At 49.1% G+C, this 18,436-nt stretch overlaps 1 protein-coding gene across 3 annotated transcripts in view; it reads left to right on the forward strand.

Moving 5' to 3' along the window:
• The window catches only part of FLNA (filamin A), a 90,745-nt gene extending 72,384 nt beyond the window's left edge, over nucleotides 1-18,361 (forward strand). For all 3 annotated transcript variants that reach the window (XM_083419169.1, XM_083419168.1, XM_083419167.1), the window contains 16 exons: nucleotides 606-696; nucleotides 1,421-1,561; nucleotides 1,682-1,810; nucleotides 2,242-2,415; nucleotides 2,554-2,715; nucleotides 2,850-3,053; nucleotides 3,633-3,785; nucleotides 4,970-5,092; nucleotides 6,613-6,879; nucleotides 8,418-8,555; nucleotides 10,865-10,980; nucleotides 11,720-11,852; nucleotides 15,491-15,667; nucleotides 15,765-15,983; nucleotides 16,378-16,566; nucleotides 17,438-18,361. In XM_083419169.1, coding sequence (XP_083275295.1) covers nucleotides 606-696; nucleotides 1,421-1,561; nucleotides 1,682-1,810; nucleotides 2,242-2,415; nucleotides 2,554-2,715; nucleotides 2,850-3,053; nucleotides 3,633-3,785; nucleotides 4,970-5,092; nucleotides 6,613-6,879; nucleotides 8,418-8,555; nucleotides 10,865-10,980; nucleotides 11,720-11,852; nucleotides 15,491-15,667; nucleotides 15,765-15,983; nucleotides 16,378-16,566; nucleotides 17,438-17,625 — 2,604 coding nt within the window. In that variant the 3' untranslated portion in view covers nucleotides 17,626-18,361. The remainder of the gene's footprint in view (nucleotides 1-605; nucleotides 697-1,420; nucleotides 1,562-1,681; nucleotides 1,811-2,241; nucleotides 2,416-2,553; nucleotides 2,716-2,849; nucleotides 3,054-3,632; nucleotides 3,786-4,969; nucleotides 5,093-6,612; nucleotides 6,880-8,417; nucleotides 8,556-10,864; nucleotides 10,981-11,719; nucleotides 11,853-15,490; nucleotides 15,668-15,764; nucleotides 15,984-16,377; nucleotides 16,567-17,437) is intronic.
• The last annotated feature ends 75 nt before the right edge of the window (nucleotides 18,362-18,436 follow it).

An 18,436-nucleotide genomic window follows, 5' to 3' on the forward strand; every position in this document is an offset into this window, starting at 1 on the left:
TAAAACCAAACCAAACTCCCTCAGCTTCTGTTTAAACCCACCATGAAATAGAAAGGGGGCAGGGGGAATAAGTGTCATCTCTCCAGAAATGTGTTCTGGAACTAGGAACAAAACCAAAATCGAGTTCTGGCTCTTGCCAGCTTGAGTGTGTTGAGTCCCAGGACCTCTTTCTGCACTGAGCAGCTGTTGGAATGGCGCTCTCGGTATGTAAAATGACTGCTGAGCTCCACTTCAGAACCCAGCATTGTGCTTAGTTCAAGAATCTGACTCCAAAACTCTCCCAAGCCGATGTTTGCAATACAAACTTACCAAAGCAAACCTGAAATTTAAAAGCATTTAAAGGGAAGAAGGTCCACCAAATCCATTTTTATGCAACAGCTCAGGTGGCTTGCTGGCCAGCTTGCCTGTCTACACACTCTTTCTCTCCCCCGACTGTCTGGTACCTGGTGGCTTTTCAAAGTCTGTCTTTGTCTGCTCCATGTTCCATCGCTGTTTATGAACTCCTGCCATTTCTTCCCATCCCTCCTTGTCTTGTCTGGCTCTCGAAAAAGCAAAAACCATTCTCACTGCTGTGTTGGGTTTGGGGGTGCCTCTGTCTTTTCCAGGCAACAGACCGTCCTGTCAATGGACTGGATGCCGGACTGCGGCCTTTCGACTTGGTCATTCCTTTTACCATCAAGAAAGGAGAGATCACAGGTAATGGGATGGGAGGGGGACATGACCAAAGTGGTTTAGGACTCTGCCTTTTACAGAGGTCAGGGCAATAGTTGATAGCCAGGCTGTGTTTTGAGCAGTATGCATGGAGCACAGAATGTAAATGGAGGCAAAACTCAGCTTCCTGATCTCTGTTAAGTTCCTAGTCCTTGTGGCTCTTAAGGTAGATTGTGAAGCATATGGCAGTGTCTGGCAAGATCAGAGGGCTGCCTGCCCTGGCCTACTGTATATAAGGATTTGGATATAGATCTTAATCATGTCTCCATCCTTGGTAGCATATTTTTATCTCTAAGAGTCACGGAGCTGGAAGGGACCCAAAGTCTAACCTCTTAGTCCAACCTATGCAGGTCTAACCATCTAGAAAGCTTATCTACTTCCTCACCTCAAATTAATAATCTGTTGATGGCGTAGCAAATAGAGCTTTGCCAAACCAGTTCAGTTTTTCAAACTCCTAGGATTGCAGCATATTAAATGTCTCTCCTTTCAACAGCTCTATGAAAGGTAGATGGAATTACAGCTTTACACGAATCCAGTAGCCTAGCTAAGCCCAGTGAATTGTGGACCAGTGATTTTAATCCAGGTCCCCTTAAAATGTCCCCTCTGGGGTCCTTGCAAAAAACAGATTCCTGGGTCCTTGCATTCCTATGCTGGTGAACAGAACCCACCAACTTGAAAGTGCTTTCTGTGGTTTCCTCCCTCCCCACAGGTGAGGTGCGCATGCCCTCTGGCAAGGTGGCAAAGCCAGACATCACAGACAACAAGGATGGCACAGTGACAGTGCGCTACGCCCCCACAGAGGCTGGCTTGCATGAGATGGACATCCGTTACGACAACATGCACATCCCAGGTAACACACACAAAAAGGTGTTTGGCTCTGAAATTACCAGGCTCACATTGGTTGGAGCAACTAAATGTGCGCTAGTAGGTATCTAAAAGATGTTGATGCCATACCCTCCTCCCTCCATAGGTAGCCCACTGCAGTTCTATGTGGACTACGTCAACAGTGGCCACGTGACTGCTTATGGACCGGGACTCATCCATGGGGTAGTCAACAAGCCAGCAGTCTTCACCGTCAACACAAAAGATGCAGGAGAAGGTGAGTCCACAAGGCCCACTTGGTGCTTGGAACTGCTCCTGCCCTCTGGTTTTCTGGCCATTTGGGCAAGGCTGTTGGTGCTTCTGTTCTGTGTAAATGCACACAGTAGCTACCTGATCCCTCCATTTCTTGCTGCAGGGAAGCAGCAGAGAAAATAGGCTTAGGATTGTGTGCTCTTCTTAACAAAACTGTCATTGAGATGCCTAGCAAAACCAAATATGTAAACTTGTATAGTCTCTCTCTCTCTCTCTCTCTCTCTCTCTCTCACACACACACACACACACACACACGCACATATATTTTTGGGGGGGGTCTGCCTTGATTTTCAGCACAGGAGCACACTGCCCTATTTTGGGGCTGGCTCAGTTACTGGGGCACTAGGGCTAATGGATCTCCCCGTGCTTGACGTCTGATGTTCTCCTTGTTTCCAGGTGGCCTCTCTCTGGCCATCGAAGGCCCCTCCAAGGCTGAGATTGGCTGCACTGATAACCAGGATGGCACTTGCACAGTGTCATATCTTCCCGTTCTGCCTGGCGACTACAACATATTGGTGAAATACAATGACAAACACATCCCAGGAAGTCCCTTCACTGCCAAGATCACTGGTGAGATCTGGAGCCTGCCCACCTGGGCTAATGAAGGAAAGAAGGGGGCGGGTGGTAAGCTCACACTGAAGGGGAAGGAGAAGGTAGGCTGCAGGCCCACCTTGACGGCACAATGCCTGCCTTTCTCTGCTTCTGCAGGAGATGACACGATGCGCATGTCCCATCTCAAAGTGGGCTCCTCTGCCGACATCCCCTTGAACATCACCGAGACGGACCTGAGCCAGCTGACGGCCACCGTGATCCCACCTTCTGGTCGTGAGGAGCCTTGTCTGCTCAAACACCTACGCAATGGGCATGTTGGTGAGTGACCAAGAAGACCTCCGCTTTTCTGGTTATGTCCGAAGCCGATTGGCAGAGCTCATGGGTAGAAGAAAAATTTTTATAGGTATAACAATTCTCTTTTGCTTCTTCCTTTCCACCCCATCTTTCTGTAGGAATTTCTTTTGTCCCCAAAGAGATTGGAGAGCACATTGTGAACATCAAGAAGAATGGGCTGCACATCCCCAATAGCCCCATCACAGTGATGATCAGCCAGTCTGAAATTGGCGATGCCAGCCGCGTCAGGGTCTCTGGCCCAGGGCTCAGCGAGGGACGGACATTTGAACCTTCAGAGTTCATTATTGACACAAGAGATGCTGGTATGCAGGTTTATAATCCTTTGGTTCAAAGACAAGGGCTACTTGCCATGGTGGCTGAGCTGTCGGAGGGGGTTTGTCTCAAATGAGGACCAGTTGCTGGGAATGGCAGGTGGAGAGAGTTCTTGCAAGCTCCCTCTGGGCATCCGGCTGACCACTGTTGGAACAAAGTGTTGGACTAAGGTGGGCCCTCTGGCCTGGTCCATCAGGGCTCTTTAGTTCTTATTGCTCTTGGGGAGCAGTACACCAGAAACACAAATCACTAAGTCAATAAGATCCTTGGTTTGTTTTCATCTCTTCCACCCCACTGATCCAATCTGTTTCACCATGGTGACGCTGGCTATTTGTCCTCCAGCTGACAAGCCCCATCTTTGGCTAGCCTGATGTTCAGGAATAGACATAGGAAAGGTAGCATACTGGTGTTCTACTGCTCCATGCATACTAGTTACAACCCTAAGTGCATAGGTGTTTAGAGAAGCCCTTCTTGAAAAGTGGACCATGTGACTTTATCCCCTATAGCTCATGGTGGTGATGTCCAAACATATAACAAAGCCCTGTTACTACAAACTGTCTCTCTCTTAGGTTATGGTGGGCTGAGCTTGTCCATTGAAGGCCCCAGTAAGGTCGACATCAATACTGAGGACCTAGAGGATGGTACTTGCAAAGTCACGTATTGTCCAACAGAGCCTGGCAACTACATCATCAACATCAAGTTTGCAGACCAGCATGTTCCAGGTGCGGGTAGTCTCTTTGGTGGGTTGTTGCATGGGGCGAGGGGAGCAAAGGTGCGTTCAGGAAGTGCTGGTGGGACCCTAGAACATGTCTCCAATTGAAGATGGGACAAAGGTGTCCGTAATACTTGGGTTGCTGGAACAGATTGCAAGTTACCTTCCAGTGCTTGCTTCTGGTTGAACTATGGATACAAAGCATTGCAGGAGTTGAAAGCAGGGGGTTCATCACTTGTAAAACAATTATCTGCTCCAACGTACTGTATTTTTCGCTCTATAAGATGCACCTGACCATAAGACGCACCTAGTTTTTAGAGGAGGAAAACAAGGAAAAAAATATTCTGAATCAAATGTTGTTGAAGAGGAAGGAGGAGGGAGGGTCAGGCTAAGGCATCACAACAAGAGGCACTGTGCAGCTCTCCCACTTGCTGTTCTGGCTTCAGCGAAAGCAATGCAAAACCTCTTCAGCCAAATAGGAGGAACGCTCCCACTTCACTGAAGAGGCTTTGAGCAGCTATCGCTGAAGCCAGAACAGCAAGAGGGATTGCTGCACAGCTCTCCCTCTTGCTGTTCTGGCTTCTGGGATAGCTGCACAGCCTGCATTTGCTCCATAAGACGCACACACATTTCCCCTTACTTTTTAGGAGGGGAAAAGTGTGTCTTATAAGCGAAAAATACGGTATATGCAGCCTACACACTCCATGATCAGCAGCATTGCTTGGTGCAGCTTTTTGCTGTTCAGGGTTGCAGATAAAGGGCAGTCCAGTGCTCCTCTGCATCCTCCCCAGCAGCAGACCCAAGGCAAAGAGGCCTAGCTTACTTCCTGATTTGGTGTGTCTTTTTTATTTTTTATGTAGGCCTTGTATGGAGAACATTCAGTCCTTAGCTTTCCAGTTAGTGATAAGTCTAAAATGTATGACAAAATGATTGCATAGTTTTCTTAATGAGATTTAATGCCAGATGAGAGGCGATGGCTACACTGGAGGGTGCTGAGGGCGTGTGTGTGTGTGTTGTGACATTCAAAAGCTTACACAGGGAAGTTGATGCTTTCTTGGGCTCCTGCCCCGAAACCTACCCCCACCAGATCCATGATCTCCTCTCCCTGAAAGGGCCAATTGGAGCATGTGGCTGAGCCAGCAAGTCCCCCTCCCTCTGGCTTACTTTCTCTCCCCCTCCATCTCTCCGGTGCAGGGAGTCCATTTTCTGTGAAGGTGACAGGAGAAGGACGAATGAAGCAGATGATCACGCGCCGCCGCAAAGCCCCCTCGGTTGCCAACATTGGCAGCCAGTGCGACCTCAGTTTGAAAATCCCAGGTGAGTGGCTTAAGGATAGGCTTTGTGGTTTGGGGTGCTGCCTAAAACAAGCTCAGCAGTGGAGAGCTACTGCCCCAAACGAGCTATTAAGTACCCCTCCCACAGGGTTAAAGGTCAGGATTATTCCAATCCCACCCTTGAACTTGGCACAGAGAAGTTTGGAAGGCCCATGGACAGTGCCCAGCGAAATTTTGGAACCCAGAGTATGTGTTCAAATCTCCATAAGCCTTGTCTTCCAGCTCAGAATGATACAGTGCAAAACCAAAGCATATTCAGCCCAGTTGACTTGTAGTTCCCCCAGTTGGCACAGAGGCTGTTAGAATGGGGAAAATGCTGAAGTGTAGGACAGGCATGGCCATCTGGGAGTCCTTCCAAACCATAGCCAAGTTGGTGGAACACTTTGGTTTAAGACACAGGTTGGTAACTGGGAGCCACATGCAGCCCTTGACCTCATGTTATGTAGCCCTCAATGTCTCCTAAAGCTTTCCCGTTCTCTCATCCCAGCACAATTACTTTCTTTTCATTTCTCCTGTTGTTGCTTTCCCTTTAATATGTAGAGTTTCAGAATTTTATTCGAGTTTTTTCATGTATATGTGCTTGCTTTTTTCCTGGTTTTCCTGGCTCAGAAGTAAAACTGTGACTAGACTGTTGTGTTTGCAAGTGGAGTGAACACTGCTTCTATTTGAATATAAATCAGCAGTTTAGGGCATTGTGTCCAAACCCCTAATGTCAGCAGAACTACTCGGAAACAATGAGGGTAATTTCATGCATGTTTTGAAAAGGGGGAAAGGACCACTGCAAATTACCTCCTTGAGGGGGGGGGGTCTCTTTGGGAAGGCCGCATTCCTCAATGCACCACCACCATGTGCATGTTCTGTAACTGGTGCTGGCTACCAGTACAGGCCTCACACTGTGTTAGAATTCAGATCACCTGTGGAATAAGTGTGACATTTGTACAGTGAAATACTTCTGCTTGCCAGTGGTCTCTGCTCCTGCCAAGGCTATTGTGGAAGGGATCCTGTCCTGGCCTTCATCTAGAATAGGCATCCCCAACCTTTGGCCCTCCAGATGTTTTGGCCTACAACTCCCATGATCCCTACCTAACAGGACCAGTGGTCAGGGATGATGGGAATTGTAGTCCAAAACATCTGGAGGGCCAAAGGTTGGGGGTGACTGACCTAGAACAATAGGGGTGCAATATCACTTGCCTTGTATTTACAAGGGTTGTTTTGTTTTGTTTTTAGAAGAAATATTGGATCTGGGGGAAATTATTAAGATCTGACTATTCAGACAAGGAGCAGCATTAAGTTACCTTAAGAATGGGGTAGGGAGACAAGGGATTAAGTGGTGAACTGGACTAAGATCCAGCTGCTCTGAATGCCCTGTGGGCCACCCCTGCCATAGAATGTGTGTGGGTCTTGATGGTCTTAGCACAGTGGTGTTGGCTGATGGTAGGGAAGGAGCGAAGCTGTGGTCCCATGTTTCTACAGCTGTTTTATTTGCTGCCCCTTGTCCCACAGAAATCAACATCAGAGACATGACGGCTCAGGTCACCAGCCCTTCAGGCAAGTCCCACGATGCAGAGATCTTGGAGGCAGAAAACAACACTTACTGCATCCGCTTTGTGCCCACTGAGACGGGCATCCACTCAGTCAGCGTCAAGTACAAAGGGCAGCATGTGCCCGGAAGCCCCTTCCAGTTCACCGTGGGCCCTCTTGGCGAGGGTGGCGCACACAAGGTCCGGGCAGGTGGCCCTGGACTGGAGAGAGCTGAAGCTGGCATGCCAGGTAGGACTGTGGCTTTGGACGGAGGTGGGGAGGTGTAACTTGGGAGTTGTGGGAGGGAGGGGTGTGAGATCCTAGCACTGAAGCTGGTACAACCTATGCCTGAACAAGTCTTTGGATGCAGTGATGGGGACTGAGGCAGGTCAGCCTCCATTGTCAGACATGACTGCAGGGGTGCCTTGGAACCCTGGAATCTCAGAATGGTAGAGCTGGAAGGGTCATTTAGTCCAACCCCCTGCAATGCAGGAATCTCAGCTAAAGCATCCATGGCAGATGGTCATCCAACCTCTGCTTAAACACTTCCAGCGAAGGAGAGTCCACCACCTCCCAAGGGAGCCCATTCAACTATCCAATGGCTCTGTCGAAGCTTCTTCTGAATGTTTAGTTAGAATCTCCTTTCTTGTAACTTGAAGCCACTGAAAACAAGTTTGCTCCCTCTTCCATGTAACAGCCCTTTAGATACTGGTAGAGGGCTTTCCTATCTCCTCTCACTCTCCTCTTATCCAGGCTAAACACACCCAACTCCCTCAACTGTTGCTCATAAGTCCTAGTTCCCAGACCCTTCATCATCCTTCAGAAGTTGTTGGGATCCACAACTCTCATCAGCCTGAGACAGCAAAAAATGGTAGTCAGGGATGATCGGAGCTGTAGTCCATAGAACCATAGGTTAGGCACCATTTAATGATAAGGAAATGATGGGGAAATGTGCCCAATGTCATCTTCCGCCCACCAGGCCTCATTGTCCTTCCATCTCTCTTCAGTTTTCAGCTCTCATATCCTGAGAAGAGGAGCCTGTCCCCTGAGCGTGTTCTGTAAAACTCAAGTGTACTTGGATGATGATTATATAGCACCACCAGTCTTGCTATCAGAATCCCCCTGGGCCTTGTGGCTAAGGGCAAATCCATACTTAAAGCACATCACTTCTCCAAAGAATCTTGTGCCCAGTCGTTTGTTATGGGTACTGTGACTTGTAGTCCTGTGAGTGGGAAACTGTGGTTCCCAGGCTTCTTTGGGAAGGTGCTTTAGATGTATGGTGCAGTTTTGCCCTAGGTTGGGAGTAGCCAACATGATGCCCTCAAAGATGCTGTTGGACTACAGGTCCCATCGCCATTGACAAGGCTATGCTGTCTAGGGCTGATGGGAGTTGTAGTCCAGCAACACCTGCAGAGCACCATGTTGGCTGTTTTTGGTTGTATCAGAAGAAGCATCCCCAAACACAAGGGTCAGGATCCACACCACCTGCGAAGGTGTCCCACTAGAGCACCCTTCCCCATCTGGGTGCCCTCCAGGCATTTTGGACTAAAACTCCCTGCCAGTTTGGCCAATGGTTGGGGCTGATGGATCTGAAATCTCTGGAGGACACCAGGTTGGGGAAGGCTATGCAGTAGCTACTAGAACAAACTCTGCAAAGGATGTTTCGGACATTAGTAAGAGAAAGGCTTCTTGTCCCAAGCTTAGCGCTAAGGTGGGACTGGCATTAGCAAAAGAGGACAATGGTGCACCAGTTATTCCTAATAAGACTTGTTTGCCTTCTTCCCCAGCTGAGTTTAGCATCTGGACGCGGGAGGCTGGGGCTGGTGGCCTCTCCATTGCTGTGGAGGGCCCCAGTAAGGCAGAGATTGCTTTTGAAGACCGGAAAGATGGTTCATGTGGTGTTTCCTACATTGTGCAAGAACCTGGTAAGTGGTCATGGGTGCTGCATGGAGAAGACGGCTGCATGGGCTGAGGGTTTTTAACAGGAGATTTAAAGAAGGGAGGGCATGGATGCAGAGGGGAAGGGGGTGTTCTGTGTGCCTGAGAGGGTGAGGTGGGGCAATTTTGCCAGCTGCAGCAGATGAGGATTAGGGAATATTTAGTGAGAGATCAAAATGTTGGGCTCTGCCATCTCCAGCTTTCAGTGTTGGCCTTCAGCCTCAGGAGAAAAGGCCACCAAGATGAGGGGTGTGTGGACTGAAAACAGGCTTTATCAGCACTACAGGGTGAAGGACTAGGCCCTCTCCACCTAAAGAGGGGACGTTTGGTGTCAGTGCAAACGGCCTTTTCTGGGGCAGGTCCCTGGTTCTGGAATCCCCTCCCTAGGGAGGTGGCCCTGTCCTTGATGGTTTCCAGGGGGAAGTGGCCACCGTTTTTATTACATCCAACATTTAATTCGATGTTGAAGGGTTTAACTCTCTTCTTGGTTTTCAATATTGTGTTCCAATTCTATTACTGAGTGGGGTAGCCAACATGGTGCTCTCCAGATGTTGCTGGACCACAGCTCCCATCATCCCTGACCTTTGGCTATGCTCCCTAGGGCTGATGGGAGTTGTAGTCCGGCAGCTTCTGGAGAACCCCCACCGCCACCTCCATCATGGCTATCCTCACTCTTGTCATTTGCACTGGCTTTCATACTTTTTTCCCTTGTAAACCAAGCTTGTGGAATGGCCCTTGGTTTAGCTGAAAGGTGGTATACAAATATGGTGTTAAATGGATGTAGATAGCTCCCAACTTAACTGAATCTTAGGGGGGGTGGGCTGAAGGTAGCCCTGTCAAGGTAGCAGAGAATGCAAGAGCCAAGAAGGGCAGCCTTACACATCACTGTGGAGAGGTGATCTAAAAACAATCCATCTAGGTTTTCAATGGCCAGGTCAAAGGCCTGGAGATTACAAGGCTTCCGGCTAATTCTAGGCAGAGGGATAGGAGCCAGAAGACACGGGTATTAGAGAGAAAGAGAATATGGCTGGTGTAAGGCTCAGTGGAGGGAGATCCCTGCTGCTCTTTGCTCCACAGGTTGTATATCTGCCTTAAGCAATAATAAAGTAAGGATCGTGTTCCAGCATCCGATTCAAAGAATCATATGTTGAGCACAAGGCAGATGGAAGTTGTATGTTGCAACTCGGAAACCGAGGTCTGTTCCAACGGGTGGCTGCTGGAGAAGCTCCAGAGGCAGGCCTCTCTCTCTCTCTCCAGAGCTTGTTCTAGCTCCTTCTCTTGGGAACGGCTCCCATAAGCCACTCAGGGAATCTGCAGGCAGCCAACTTCTGGAATCCAACAGGCATCGTTTTGCCAACTACCTGGAATGGATCCAGTGCTCTAAAGAGCTTTCTGTTTGCTAATGAGGCTGGCAGATCTTTGGAAGCGGCCATCTGGAACGCAAGCTGGGTAATTGGCTGCCCCACAGTTTGCACGTAGGGGAGGGAATCTCAGCTAGATCTCAAATGCTTTTTATTGAAGGCGGCGGGGAGGGGAGGGCTGCTTTGAACAGAAGATTGTATTTGGGAGATGCATTATTATAACCTCCATCCTTACCAAACACAATGTATTAATTAAGGATTGGGGCTTGAGGTAGTGTGGTGTTTTAGAACTTCTACATGCTAGAGGTGTGAATTTTGAAGTCTACGGAAAACTTTTAAGATACAGAAATCAGCACTCAAAATGTTTTTGGAGCATCTCTCACTCCCTTTTTGGCAGTTCAGTTGTTGAAATATGTAATTTCAAGCAAACTACTAAATATGAAATACAACTTCATGCTGTGATTCTGATATTACCCAAATAGTAAATATGTGGTAATTGTTCCATATGGGGACCCATCTGCACGTCAAACTGATAATTTGATAAAAGAGAAAATACAATAATTACAAACATCATTAAATTAAAAAGTCATTCAATTAAAATTGGCAGTGGCAACATCTAATATTTCTTTTTACACATTCTATTAACCAAATGCAGACTGAATAATAATAAAAAAGAAATCTTCAGAGTGTTTCCTTAAAAATCATCAGTGATGTAGCCGTATGTATTTGCAAAGATGTGCATGGCCACTGATGAAAAGCCCCAAATACCTGCCAGCCTGATGCAGAGCAAGGCTTCAGGTGCTGCTCTCATGCTCAGGCAGGTTAAACTCAAACAAGAAAAAACTCTCCATGCCTGGATTTCCAGTCATCCATCCATTCCCGTCAGCCTTTTGGATAAGCATCCTTAATTCCTCTTCCTCCCTCTTTGCTTGCAGGAGACTACGAGGTTTCTGTGAAGTTCAATGACGAGCACATCCCAGACAGCCCCTTTGTGGTACCTGCCACCTCCACCTCAGATGATGCCCGTCGACTCACTGTTTCTAGTCTTCAGGTGAGGCACTGGGAGAAACCGCCCATTTGCTCCCCCTGCTGGCTGGATTGAGTTGGCACTGTTGCTCTCCTGGGCTGGCTGTTCCTTGATGCAAGAGACTTAGATCCTGAAACTGGGGCGGGAGAAGACGCAGATTGGGGCGAGGGTGTGCTCCCAATCTGTACTGATCTGGGGGTGTGGTGTGGCTGATGTTTTTGCCAAGATAAGGCGATTAAACAACTTAGGACAAGATGGGTGCAGGGGTTGGACCCTTGTGGTCCCTTCCAACCCCACAATTTTATGATTCTGTGGGTGCCTTGTGCCAGCCTTGGGACAGCCACTGTGTCAGCCCTGCTGGCCATCCAGGGATCTGCTCTGGGGTTTTTCTCGTGTCTCGTTTAAAGGCTGCTAACAGTCCCCTGCTCCTTTTGGCTGCTGGGGCTTAAAGATGGAGAGCTTCCCTGGCCCATGCCTCTGCCAATCTTGCTGCCATCCTTTTGAAAACTGCCAGCCTCCCTCTTTCAGGGTACTAGCCTAACAAATCCTCCCCTGTTGCTGCTTGCCTGCCTGCCTCTTGCACTGCGGCCCAGTTTCCTGGGGCAGCTCTCCCTCTCTAAGCCACCTGGCTCTCAGGTAAGTGACCTTCCGCCTTGTCCTCAAGGGGGGGTGAGGAGGGGTGGGGTGGGGTTTGTGGTAGCCGAAGCTTGATGCCATTGCCCGCTCTGTCCTTTCTGCTGCCTAACGTGCTGTGTGCTTCCAGGAGTCAGGGTTAAAGGTGAACCAGCCAGCCTCGTTTGCCGTCAGCTTGAACGGGGCCAAAGGTGTGATTGATGCCAAGGTGCACAGCCCCTCGGGGGCCCTAGAAGAGTGCCATGTCACAGAAATTGACGAAGGTAAGGAGGGTCTGGCAGAGCAGGGTCAGGCTTGCTGTACAGTGGATGACCCACCCCCTTCCCTCCCGAAGGTAGAGCTGTTGGGTCCGTTTCTCTACGGACAGTGGAATGGGCTCCCTTGGGAAGTGGTGGATTCTCCTTCCTTGGAGATTTTTAAGCAGAGGTTGGGTAGCCGCCTGCCAGGGATGCTTTGGTTGAGATTCCTGCATTGCAAGGAGTTGGACGAGACTAGATCACCCTTGGGATCCCTTCCAAATCTACAGTTCTATGATTCCTTTCTAAAATGAACTCCTAGCAACTGTAATGGGGGAGGGCAGGCATCTGATGGTGTAGAGCAGGTGTGGGAAACTTGTGGCCCCTCCAAGTGGTGTTGGACCGCCATTTCCCATCCGCTCCAGCAAGTTTGGATTGTAATTCCAAAATAATTGAGACCCACAACAGGTTCCTTGGGCTTGAGATTTTTCTGCGTGTGGTTGGCCTCTTTCCCATTGAGGTGATATAAGGTCCAAGCAGATCCAATGGGTTTGTTAAAGAATGATCTGCTTAGACATTGTGAACCTCCCTTAGCTCTTTTGATAACAGGGTGGTATATAAGTCTAATATATAAATAAAATAGATGCTTTGCAGACAGAGGCAGAGTCATTATTTAATTGTGTTGGAAGATGGTCATTCACATCCAGTTTTAAAAGCAACTGCTACAAAAACTCAAGGTGAAAGGGAAACGGCAGTGGTGGCCTGGGTCATGGCCTGAAAGAACACTCAGGATCTTTGTTTAGCTTTTTAAAAAAATATTAAAATAAAAGCCTTTTCCATGGCAAAGGCTGAACTCGACAAGAGCCCCCGGCAGATCTTGTTTTCCCTCTGATGGAAGATGCTCCCAGAGATAGATGCTGGTCTAAAACCAAACAAGACTTTATAAGTCAGCACCTTGAGCAAGATTGAGCAAACCTCGAAGTAGTTTGTAGCAGAATGACCCATCCCCGTAGCATATTCTGCAGTTCTGTCAACACATGGGCAATGGAGTTCTGCTGTAGCTGGAGTTCCCAGATAACATTTGTCAGGTCCATATAAAGATGTGGAACCTCTGCCCCCCAGATGTTGGACTACAACTCCCATCATTCGTGAGCATTGGCCAGGCTGGCTAGGGCTGTTGCGGGTGGAGGCCCACAGGCTCCCACCATAAGGGCATTGCTGTAAGAAGTCAGGTTGCCAAGCCTGTGCATGATGATGGTGGCCAGGAGTCTTACACGATGGCTGCATTCCTTGGTGAAAGGCACTGCAGGGTCCAGCCTCTGTCTACATCAAAGAGCAAGAAGGCCAACCAAACTGCAAACGTAGACTTACAAGGAGCCTGGCTCTGTCCAGAACTAGTAAATTCTTCTCCTCAAAGTTGGGAGTGGCAGTAATCAACAATGCAAACTGAATCCAGGACACACATACACACACACACCCCAAGTATTCAGCTTCCATTCTGTAACAGCAACCCATGCATTGTGTAAAAATCTCAGCGGTTGTTTCTGGGACTGAGTGATGTTGAGCTAGGGGTGCTGGCATCCTCCTTACTCTGCCCCCTCCCAACTTCAAACTGCTTTTCTCAGGTTCTCAGCTAAATTTTTCTCAGAGTTGACCCATTGAAATTGTTTTGACCCTGCCTTTTAAAAACATGGATGTGTTTTAGATTTTTCTGTTTTGTTTTATGCTGATTTTTGTGTGAATGTTGTGTGATTGATGTGATAAGCCACTTTGAGTTGCTTTTGTAAAAACAGTAACTAATAATTGGGGATTCAAAGTGACTTATCACTCCATTAGGTTCCTTGATTTCAGTAGGCATACTCTGAGTACAACTTACTTGACTACTACGCCATACAACTAAGAATAGGTGTGGTAGCAAAAAAAGGCTGTCTGGAGGTGGGGGTTGATCCCAATTCCCAGTTGCTGATTCAGTTGGCAATGCAGAAGAGGAAATGGGAGGGACAGAAACATGCCCACGGCCAACAAAAAGACAAATTTTAAGCGCCCAGTCGCTTCCTGCTGGCTTGAGGACTCTCCCAGCACGGTTCTCTTCATGGAATTGTGAGTGGAAGTGCGCAGGGTGTGTCTTAAGCTGTGCAGGACAGAAAAAAGCAAGACCCCCTTCTCTCCTGCCGCTGTCTCGACTCAAGCTGTAGGGCTAGCAATTGCTGCTCGCGAGCCACCCGCCTAGAGTGCCCATTTTGCCAAGTTACTTTACTTAGGAGGTCACAGCCCTGTTGCTGCAAAGGCCAGAGCTCGTGCAGTTCTCTGTGCAGGCTGCTGTGTCAAAATGCTGCTGAGTCTGCACAGCTGGTTTCCTGTAGTGGCATCTGCTGTGTTGGTGGTGGTGGTGATAGCATGTGAGTGCCCATGGGCAGCTTCCTGCCACCTGGCTTGTGAGCCATCATGCCAGCCCACAATCTCCTGCCTGGTGTGACTCCACACTTTGAGGCAAGGCTGCAGACTTTTGAAGAAGTTGCAAAAATTAGGCCAAGCTCTGTTGTGGTTCAAGATAGATAGATGTGCAGCTCATCTATGAAATTGTGAAGGGGGGTCCATAATATTCAGTTCCCCAAATCTGCACCTATTTAGGGTGCTCAGTAAGATTCAGGGGCAGATCAGGGCTGTTTCTGTAGAGCAGAGCTTTCCAAGCTGTGTGTTGCATGAACTCTCCCTGCACTCCTTCCAGGGTGGAAAGGGGTTAGTTAAATCTCTGGTTTGCTAGTAAACCTGAATTCCTGTGTCGTGAAATGATGCATGCCTAAAAAGTGTGTACCAACATGAAATGTTTGGAAAGCTCTGCTGTAACAGCATACAAAGTAAGACTGGCAAGGGCTGAAATATTCAAGGTGTTTCATTTGCAAATAAAAGCAAGGTGGTATTAAACTGCAAAATTGTGCTTTGTTATGTAACCTGTAGCTGCAGATGTGTGTTTAGAGTAAGAAACAGGGTACCTTTGGGAGCTTTAAAAACTATTAGTAACCGCCACACTTGTGTGTATCGTACCCCTATCTGGATCAGGACCCATGTGCTTATTTTTACTAGAGAAGGAAGCAGACACAGAACTACAGGCTGCATGTGAAGAGCCTGGCCTTGGGAATATTCTCTTCTAGGGCAGGTGAGGGGAGTGGAAATGCTCTCCATAGCCACTTCTCCTTTGCTTCTCCCAGCCAAGCTCATTTTGGTTTTGCCATGCCCACTGGCAAATACCCTTTGCTCTAAACCAAGCTCCACTTCAAGTGTGCTTTTTTTAAAACCAGAGCTTACCCCAGCAGGTCTCTGTCTGGCTTTTAGCTCTTGATCTTAAGCAGTTAAGTCAGCCCCAGCAGGCAGGCCAATGATGAGGGATGATGGGAGAGGTAGTCCAACAACATCTGGAGGGCTCCAGGTTTACTGAGCTACCATTAGCCTGTGTCATTCTTCTGGCTGAATTTGCTGGATATATTTTACTATATAGGGGTCATCTCCACTAAATGTCCACTTCCTTGGGCTTCCCTTCTGGGATCCATTCTGTGGTACGTGCGCACGCACGCACACACACACACACGATTTCTCACGGAGCCAATGACAACTGCTGGTAGGCTGCTTACACCTGCCTGTTTTTCCTCCTCTCACCTTTCCCATAGACAAATATGCTGTGCGTTTCATCCCCCGTGAGAATGGCATCTACTCTGTTGACGTCAAGTTCAACGGCAGCCACATTCCCGGCAGTCCCTTCAAGATCCGTGTTGGGGAGCTGGGCCAAGCTGGGGACCCAGGGATGGTGTCTGCTTACGGCCCTGGCTTAGAAGGTGGCATGACAGGTAATAAGAGAGCCTAGAGGAAGGGAGGGGTGGAGGGATGAGGGGCTGCCCAGAGCCTTGAAGAGAAGCTGCCGCCTCTTGCTCTTCTCCCCTGCAGGAAGCCCTGCTGAGTTCATAGTCAACACCACAAATGCTGGGCCTGGGGCTCTGGCCGTCACCATTGATGGTCCCTCTAAGGTGAAGATGGACTGCCAAGAGTGCCCAGAGGGCTACAAGGTCATCTACACACCCATGGCACCTGGCAGCTACCTCATCTCCATTAAATATGGTGGCCCATACCACATTGCTGGCAGCCCCTTCAAGGCCAAAATCACAGGTAAGAGCCTGGGCTGGGGGGCAGAGAGAAGCTTGGCTTAGGCTATAAGGTGCCCCACCTTTTAAGGGCTTAGCTATCACTCCAGACTATGGACCATATCTGAGGACACACGAGTAGCATTGTAACCATGTTGCAGCAGAGACGGCAACCTTAACATAGATCGGCCTACCCCAATTGCCCTCCAGAAGCTGGGTGACAACTCCCATCAACTCTGCCAACTGGCCATGTTGGCAGAGGCTGATGGGAGTTGGAGTGCAACGGCATGTGGAGGGCACCAGGATGATGAAGGCCAATTTTGATGGTAATTTGGGGAAGGGGAGGCAAAGAGGGTGTTGCCCAGATACAGCCTTACGCTCCTCGCACCTTTGTAATCGTCCTTCCTTTTCCTTGGCAGGGGCCCGTCTCGTCCCCAGCCACAGCCTCCACGAGACCTCCTCGGTCTTCATGGATGGAGTGGCCAAACATGATGGAGCAGCCCCCAAGTTTGCCTCTGATGCCAGCAAGGTGGTTGCCAAGGGCCTGGGCCTCAACAAGGGCTTTGTGGGACAGAAGAACTCTTTCACTGTCGATTGCAGCAAAGCAGGTGGGTGTAGATTTGTTGGCAGGTGGGGACGGGAAGAAAGGCACACAACTGCAAGGTTTTGGTCACTGCGGTCAGAAGCTTTGGAAAGCTAATTTGGGCACTGGCCAGGTGATGGTCTGGGTGGGTTTGCGTATGAGGTCAGATGAATGTTTTGAATTGAAATGTATGGTTGGCCCCATCCTAGCTAAGGAGCTTGATGTGGGAAATGATGGATGGACAAGTCATATAACTTGGAAGTGTATTTTAAAACAAAACACCACCACAAATAGCAAGGATAATTCAAGCTACCTAGCCTAGACCAAATACGGTTGCACACTAGCTCCTAAAAGAGATTGGGGTTCAGGATCTCCTTCAAGGGTGGCCTCCGAGAGACACGCCAGGGTGCTCAGAGGCAAAGCCTGAGGTGCCAGAACTTGAGGCCCAAAGTTGGCAACTCTAGTGAGGGCATTAATTGGCAACCTGTGCAGGGGGTGGGGGGAAGGATGGGGACTGGAGAGTTTATAAGAGGGTCTGAAGGAGAACAAAGGAACAAAAAAAAGTAAGCTGTTTGCTTACTTGCATGTTTGGACCAGTTTCCCCCAATACTGGTGCCCTCCAACTGCTTTCGACAACAATCTCATCAGCCCCAGTCAGCAGTAGATCACCTGCAGGGCTCAGGATTGGGGAAGGCTGGTCTAGAAATGGAAGGAGAGAAGAGTGGGGAGGGATAATGGAGTTAGTGAGACATTTGGAGCGAAACACCTTTTTGCCTCTCTTGTATACTTAAATATTAGGTCTTTCAACGGGATTAGCTCTTCCCGACCTAAATATTACAGCATGCATCCCTTTTGACCGGACCCCCCCCCCCTCCCGCCCCTTGCTCTTTCCGCAGGGAACAACATGCTGCTGGTGGGGGTGCACGGCCCCAAGACCCCCTGCGAGGAGATTGTGGTGAAGCACCTGGGCAACCGGCTCTACAACGTCACCTACCTGCTCAAGGACAGAGGGGATTATGTGCTGGTGGTGAAGTGGGGGGAGGAGCACATCCCCGGCAGCCCCTTCCATGTCTCCGTGCCTTAATCCTCCCCCCCACCCCCCTGATTATAACACTGCCCCTCTTGAGCCCTCTTTGTAATGCCACTACCCCGACTCACCCACCTGAGACGCTGCCTCTTAAACTTCCTTGGCAGGCTTGGTGCCGGTGTGGGTGGGGAAAGGGAGCAAGTCGCCCTTGGGATGGGGATGGGGGGGGGCGGATTCCTGTGGATCTGTTTACATGCAGCACTAACTCTTTTCAACCAGTTTTGTCAGTGATTTCCCCCCTTCCCCCACCCTTTTTTGGAGGGGAGGAGTGTTGAGGGGCAGGATTGATTTTGCTTTTCTTGCCAAAGCACTGGCTTCGTGCCCATGGACTGAATTTTGTGCCTCCCTCCCTGAGTTTGCCAGGACGGCGTCCTTCCTGCCTCAAAAACAGGCACCTGGTACCACATACTTATATCGGTGCCATCCACTGCTTGAGAGAACGAAACAAAGCAAAAACCACTGCACCCGATGGAACTGCAGGCGGCCTGTCCCTTTTCTCTCTAGATTTTCACTTTCCCTTCTTCGGCTTGAGACGGAAGCTCCATTGATACACAGATAAGTGGCGGGAGCTGCTGTTGTGCCTCTCCTTGCTTTGCCAGTTTATAACCAAAAATCTTGTTTTAATCCTTCCAAGTCTTAAGTCGTCGTTTGTTGTTGTTATTGTTGTTGTGCACAACTGCCGGTCTCCTTTCTTTTGAGGAGGGAAGGGAATAAAAATTCTGCTTCAAATGGCTTTTAGTTGTCCTGGTCAATTCTGTTGACTTGGTCCCTTTGCAAAGGCGGACACAGCTGTTCATTTGTTGGGCTG

This window comes from Podarcis tiliguerta, assembly GCF_965153285.1.
Source record: "Podarcis tiliguerta genome assembly, chromosome: 17".
Lineage (NCBI taxonomy): Eukaryota > Metazoa > Chordata > Lepidosauria > Squamata > Lacertidae > Podarcis > Podarcis tiliguerta.